We start from the raw sequence: 6,477 nt of genomic DNA, 5'->3' as shown, positions 1-6,477 counted from the left end.
GGCATTCAAGGAGGACGTGCCCCCATCTTGCAGTTGGGGCTAAGTCCAGGGATGGGGGGATTTACCCTGCATCCCTGCAAGTCAGAGGCAATGCTGGGCTGGGACCCAAGGCTATGGGACCCCAGAGGCTCAGGGAGCCCCCGGGAGGGATCAAGCTGGGGTCTGGAGCATCTGCAGGTGGCTGTGGAGCTCCAACCAGACCAACACCCAGAGCACAAGCTTCCCCGGCACCAGGGGTCTGCGGGCCCCAAGGCCCTTAGGAGGCCAGCAGGGCAGAGATGGAAGACAGGCTCCTTCTGAGGCAGGTTATGCCCCGCAGGCTAGAGGCCAACAGGGAGAGGGCTCAGGAGGCAGCTGCAGCCCAGAGCTGGCTTCTGGGGGTCCTGGAGCCTCATTGCCTGCCCGAGCCCCGGGCCAGGGTCCCCAGGGGCCCCCTGTTCCTGTCCTGTGCAGGCCCCTCTCCCAGTCCCCTCAGGCAGGTGGCAGCTGCACGCCCGCTGCTCCACGCCCGGCCCAGCACCCCAGGGACCGCACGAGCCAGAAATGTCTGTGGCTCAAAGGAGGCCGGGAGGCACGTTGATCTAAATGAAGGGCCGTTTCTTCCTTCCAGAATAGCTGGGCCCGTGGCACCTCCGAGGAGCTTGGAGCTGGCTGGCCAGTCGTGGCATGCGGAGTTAGTAATTAATAAAAATGAGTAATGATGGACCATCTGTCCCAGCCTGTGCTCCATGGCGGGGCAACGCCGAGCCCTCATTAGGCATTCCTCGGCTGTGTCCCCACAGATGTTGACAGTGGCCATGGGGCTCCCGTGGGAAGACGGGGTTGAATAAATTTAGGCAAACAGCATGGAGAAGGCTGGGTCTCGGTGAAGGAACTCACGCGGGGTCAGCCTGAGTGAGACCCATGGGCAGGGGTCCGCCGTCTGTCCTCCACCCGGGAAGGTGGGATGGGGTGCAGACTGCGCGTGGGGGGGGGCCTGGCCTCACCTGCTCCCTGCACGACCTTGGGCGAGCGCCGGACCGCTCCGAGCCTCCACTCCAGGCTGCGGGGAGCAGGGCAGGGCCCCAGGACAGGGGTCAGAGTGTGTGTGGGAAGCACAGGGATCAGGGATCAGGTCCCCCCCCAGCCTTTCATTTGCTCACGTGCAAAGGAGGCCGCTGTCCGTGGAGTCTAGCTGGTGACCAGTGGACAGAAGGGGCCTTGTGTCTTGGAACACTTGGAACGTGCTGGTCAGGGCTTACTCTCCTTGACAAGCTGGCCACCCCTGTGCTCCTGCCAGAGACCCTCACCCCTGGAAAAGGCCTGCAGGCCAGGAGCTACTCCTTGCCCTGGGGGAGTCCACCAGCAGGAGACGGGGCTGGGCACCCTGGATGCCCACGGCTTGCAGCCCAGTGAGCGTCAGGCAAGCAAAGAGGGAGCTGCAGGGAAATCGGGGTTCAGCATGGGCGGAGGTTCGGGAAAGGAAGCGCCCCCAGAGGTCTGGGGCGGCAGGGAGCCTGGGCAGACGCAGGGGCAGGGTTTGCCCTCTTGGAACCCCAAAGCTTTGGACTCTGCGGTGTGTCACAGCTCCCCAAGCTGGCTCCCCTCTGGACAAGTGGCCAAATGCCCCAGGGTGGGGCCCTCCCACGCAGGGCAAGGGGAGCTGGCCTTGAATACGCACAGAGAGGAACACTGAGACGCAGAGCCAGGCGGCCTGCCCAAGGTCACGCAGCCAGAGCAGTGGAGCCTGACTCCCTCCAGGCAGAGGGAAGCCCCAGCTCACCCTGACCCTGACCTCGAAGGTCTTCCCGCCCCCTTCCCCACCCCCTCCGCAGCTTCCAGATCCGAATTCTCCGTATCTCTGCCCCTCGTCCCCTATTTCCCTCCGGTGTCTCTACTGCATTGTGAGAGTGAATCTCTCAAGATGGACCTCATCTTAGAGGTAAACACTCCGGTCTCCCCTGCGGACGTGGGTATTGGACACAGACCACAGCAGAGGATCTCTGCCTGCTCAGCAGCTCTTTGCGTTTGCTGTCCTGTCAGCTGACCCCACCCCTCCTGGTGAGTGCACCCACCCACCTGTGTCTCCCCGGTCCCAAGGGACAGCTAGCTGAGCAGGCCCTGGCCGCGGGCCCATGACATCGGACCCCAGGTGTCTCTCGTTACCCACCTGGGTAACCCAAAGTCTGCCTGGCTCACCCCCAGGGAACCCAAGCCCCCAGCTTTGTCCCCACACAATGGAGCACCCGCCCAGAAAGTGGAATCAGAGGACGTGTTTGTCCCAGGGGCAGTCAGCCTGGCCGGACCCTCGGTGCCCATGGAGGTCAGAAGGGAAACTGAGGCCCAGGGGAAGCCAGCCCTTCCATGCAGAATGGGGTCAGAGTGGAGACAGGAACCCAGGCCAGGGGTCTTTCCCGCCCGGGGTCTCCTGCCAGCCTCACTGCAGTGGAGGTAAAGCCCCCTCGGGCAGGGGTCGAGGGTGCAGGGAGCCTGGAAAGCTCTGGAGGTGCTCAAGGGCAAGGGGGTGGAGAGGAGCGTGAGTATTCATGAGTCCTATGAATATTCATAGCAATCTCCTACCACTGATAAGGGAGAAGCCGGGCTGGGAGGGAGAATCCATTACTCACTTGTCTGGCCACCCTGGGGCCAGAACCTGGACCGTGGCCCTGGGCCTTGCAGGCCATCCACCAGCAGGCCCAGCAGGGACCCCTCTCCAAAGGTTGACAAGGAGCAGGGGCCAGCGAGGGCCTGGCCAGGGTGAGAGGGCCACATGGCCTCTCCCTGCCATGGACGTGGGCTTGGTCTGGCTCCTCCGGGTAATTGGCAAGCAGCCAGAAGGAGCTGGGAAGAGGCTGCAGCTGCTGGAAACAGGAGCCCCTGGGGGCTGATGAGGACAAGACTAATGTCAGGGGTGGAGGGAGCCCAGAGAAGGAAAGCGAGGACGGCTCAGAGAGGGTCAGTAACTCGCCCGAGGTCACACAGCAAAACCATGAGGCAGTCCAGGGCTCCATTCTGTGAGTGTACAAGTGTGGGTGGGGGCTCTGGTATGCAGGAGGGTGACACCTGAGCTGGTTCCTACCCTAGGACAGGTGTGTGATTCTTCCCGCACTTAGTAGGCCCTCAATTTGTATATATCCAATGAATGAATGATCCACAGCTCCACGTGTGTCTGTATTTTAAAGGGAGAACCGAGTCTCAGAGGAAGGGCCCCCATCCCAGGTTATGCTGGAGGGCACGATGGGTCAGCCCCTATCTCACTGGGTTATGCCTGCAGGGTAGACACGGATCTTTTTGGAAAACCACCGTCTTTGGCGATCCTGAGCCGTTAGGAGCGGGGAAGACTCCGCCAGCAGCCCCGCCTCTCTGTGACCTCAATCCCTTCTAATACACGGAGCTGAGAAATGTGTGCAGGTGATACTCACCTGCAGGAAAACAGAAGACTCAGGAGACCAGGGGCCGTTGAGAGCGGAGGGCGGCAGGGCTGGGCTGAGACAGGACAGGGCAGATGGATAGGAGGGTCCCAAGGCCAAGGGAGGCCTGAGTCTCTGGAGCAAATCCCGAGGCTGAAAGGGTGCGCACACATGCCCATCTGCATGGTGACAAAGCAGGCAGGACACCACGTTGATAGGAAATCAAATGAGGAGGCTGACAGTTTGTGGGGGACTAAAATAATCATAAATGATGGCTTTTATTAAAAAGTATCACCGGGAAAATGTAGGCTCATTCCAGAAGCCCAAAAAGAGCCCAAAATGTAATAAGGGGGAAGAGAGGAGATGGGGAATGGAAAATTAAAATCATGAAAACAGCCCAAGAAAATCTTCTGGTATCTGCTGGCGGTGGCGGGAGGGAAGGAGGGAAGGAAGGAGGAAGGGAGGGTGTCATGTAGTGTGAAGTGATAGACGTTATTCCGCAGCCGAAACAGCACAAGGGTGGGAGAAAGAGGGACAGATAATCTCTCATGGAGGCATGATGGATGTTCCTGCTGCGGACAAGGGGGCCAGGCCAGCTGCGGGCCCAGCAGGAGCCCAGGTCCCCCGGAGAGTGGGGACAGCCTCTGGTGGCCCTGGGCAGCCTAAGTTACACAGTGTCTGGGCCTGAAGGGCCTGGGGCTCGTGAAATCCAATCTGGATGAGAGAAGGGAAACAGGCCCAGAGAGGGGAGGCAGGGGCCCAGAGTCACACAGCAATCCAGGGTCAGGGAGAGGCAGGAACATGGGCCTCCCCGGGGACAGGGGAGGTGGGGACGGAGCAGCAGCTGGACCCCCAGATCTAGGCCTCCCTCAGGGAGGAGTCGGGAGACCTCGCTACCTCCTACCAGCTCCTGCCAAAACGGCGGCCGCAGCAGCCCCCCATCCCCACAGGGGTACGGGCTGGGGATCCAGTCTGGGTGTGAATCCACTCCCCCCAGGAAAGTCCCCCGGCGCACAAGTCCCGTCAGGACGTGGAAGGTGGCCGGCGCGCAGTGCCAGGCACAGGGCAGGGGTCCCCTCTACATCCACGGCTGGCCCTGGAGCTTCTGGTGCCATGTCATTCAGGGGGCTCTACCTGGGGTTCCCTCCTGTGAAGCAGGGGATGCTAACCCCTGACGTGTCTAAAGACAAAATAAAGAGAACCCAGAATCTCTCAGGTCAGTGGTCATCTACCCTGTCTTTGCCTGGAATCAGAAATAATCGACTTGCAAGTTCTGGCTAAGGTGGCAGGGTGGCAGGAAGGAGCGACGTGGCCCGGGCTCAGGGGCGTCTGGGCCTATTGAACCCCTCTGGACCTTGGGAGATGGGAGGCAGTCGGAACATCACCCCCCTCCCTGCCAGGGGCTGCGGGGGCAGCTGGTCAGCCAGCACCAGGACAGGCAGGCGACAGGGGCGGTCCAGCCAGCCCCACCCTGGGCCCACAGTGACCCTGGGCCACCCGGCTCAGCGGCACACCTGAGACTCCTGCACGGCAGGTGGGGAGAGACAGGAAGACGGGAAGGTGGAGGCTAGGCCTGGAGAAGCAAGGAGAGAGCCAGAGGCAGAGACGCCAGGACCCCTCCCCGGACTCCACCTCCCAGGACCCCTGCTCTCCCAGGGTCCCTCCGGGCGCCGCTGTCCTCCCACCCCTGGGCCCCCTGCCTCCCTGGGCAGGGTGCTCCTTGGTGCATCCTCCCCGCACCCCTCTGCTCTGTAATTAGAGGCTATCTCAACCCCCTTTCAGGAAAGTTTGGGAGGAATAGGAGCAAACCCCCTTCCGCAGCCTCCGAGCCACTTTGATCAGAGCGGGGGAGAGGCCACGCCCCCTCTCCACTTGGGAGGGAAGCAGGCTGGGTTTTGATGCTCTGGGAACCCCAGTTGCTACCCACAGTCCTCTCCCTCTGCTGCAGGGGAAAGGGTTTGGGGTCCATGCCGACCACGGGATGCAGGGCGGGGAGCTGTGCTGCAGTCACAGCCTTGGGCTCCTCCAGGAAATGGGGGTGGTCAGAACCGGCCCCTCAGGGGCTGTGAGGACAAGACGGAACTGCCCGCCCGACCACCACGGCCAGGACCTGCCTGCTGCGGGGAGCTGTCGGGGAACCCCAGGGAGAGAAGAGTGTCCCAGACACCCCCCTTCAGCCATCCTGGGTCTATGTGGGCCCCCTGATGGGAGGGTGCAGGGCACCCAAGTCCCCCAGCCAGGTCTCGGGACCCCAAGTCCAGGATCCTTTCGGGGCTTGGGGATTCACGAGGCAGTTGTCTCCTAGGGCCCGACCCCGGGAGGCTGCGCCCATCCCCCGCTGGCTGCAGACGTCTCTGTGGGGTCTGCAGGCTGTTGGCTGCGAAGGACGGACGGGGAGGGCCCATGCTTGGAGACTGCACAGGGGGCCTGGAAGGGCGGTGACCATGACCGGGACCAGCAGCATCTCCTGGGCGCTTTGTAAGGATGGGGGCGTGACTGCCTGAAGGGTTCAGGGTGGGGTTTTGGTTTCTCGAGGAAGTTGAGGTGGATTTCCACACGACTAAGTTTTCCCTCTGAAATTGGTTAAAGGCCTTCCTGGGTTTGGGAAACAAGGAGGCGAAGGAGGAAGGAGACAGAACCAGGCCCTGGGAATGAGGCTCAGCCAGCAAGAGAGACCAAGCAGGTGGGCGCCCTGCTCAGGGGAGCTGAGAGGCTGCGCCGGCCCAGCTGTCACAGCTCCTGAGCCCCTGCGTTCGGGACACCGGAGAAACCACTGCGATCAGCCCTCAGCCACTGACGGCCTGGACCCCTCCTCCCAAGCGCTGGAGGAATTTTTCAACAGATGCAAATGACTTTCTTGGGGGGAGGGGAGCAAAGCCTCCTTCCCCCCCTAGAGATGCCTGGAATCCTGAACTGGCCCGGGGCCCCAGCACGGCCCTCACACGCCTCTCCCCATGACTGGCGGCCGCCCCAGTGCCAGCCCCCACCCTGGGCCCCATCCATCTAACCCAGGAAGGCCAGGGCAGACAAGGCAACGAGCCACCGGAAGGATGCAGAGGAGGGAAGCTGGCCCGCAGTGCAGGATGGG

At 62.2% G+C, this 6,477-nt stretch overlaps 1 protein-coding gene across 1 annotated transcript in view; it reads right to left on the bottom strand.

The window, feature by feature from the left end:
• Window positions 1–5,794, bottom strand: part of LOC103071891 (classical arabinogalactan protein 9-like) — a 16,125-nt gene extending 10,331 nt beyond the window's left edge. Inside the window, exons 1-3 of the mRNA XM_007467087.1 lie at window positions 5,613–5,794; window positions 1,290–1,418; window positions 987–1,042 (exon numbers count right to left, since the gene is read on the bottom strand). Of these exons, the coding sequence (XP_007467149.1) occupies window positions 987–1,042; window positions 1,290–1,418; window positions 5,613–5,794 (367 nt within the window). The remainder of the gene's footprint in view (window positions 1–986; window positions 1,043–1,289; window positions 1,419–5,612) is intronic.
• Window positions 5,795–6,477: the final 683 nt, after the last annotated feature.

Source organism: Lipotes vexillifer, unplaced genomic scaffold (genome assembly GCF_000442215.2).
Source record: "Lipotes vexillifer unplaced genomic scaffold, Lipotes_vexillifer_v1.1 scaffold1701, whole genome shotgun sequence".
NCBI classification, from domain to species: Eukaryota; Metazoa; Chordata; class Mammalia; order Artiodactyla; family Lipotidae; genus Lipotes; species Lipotes vexillifer.
Note: the sequence above shows the minus strand (reverse complement) of the source record. Positions and strands in the feature narration are given on the sequence as shown.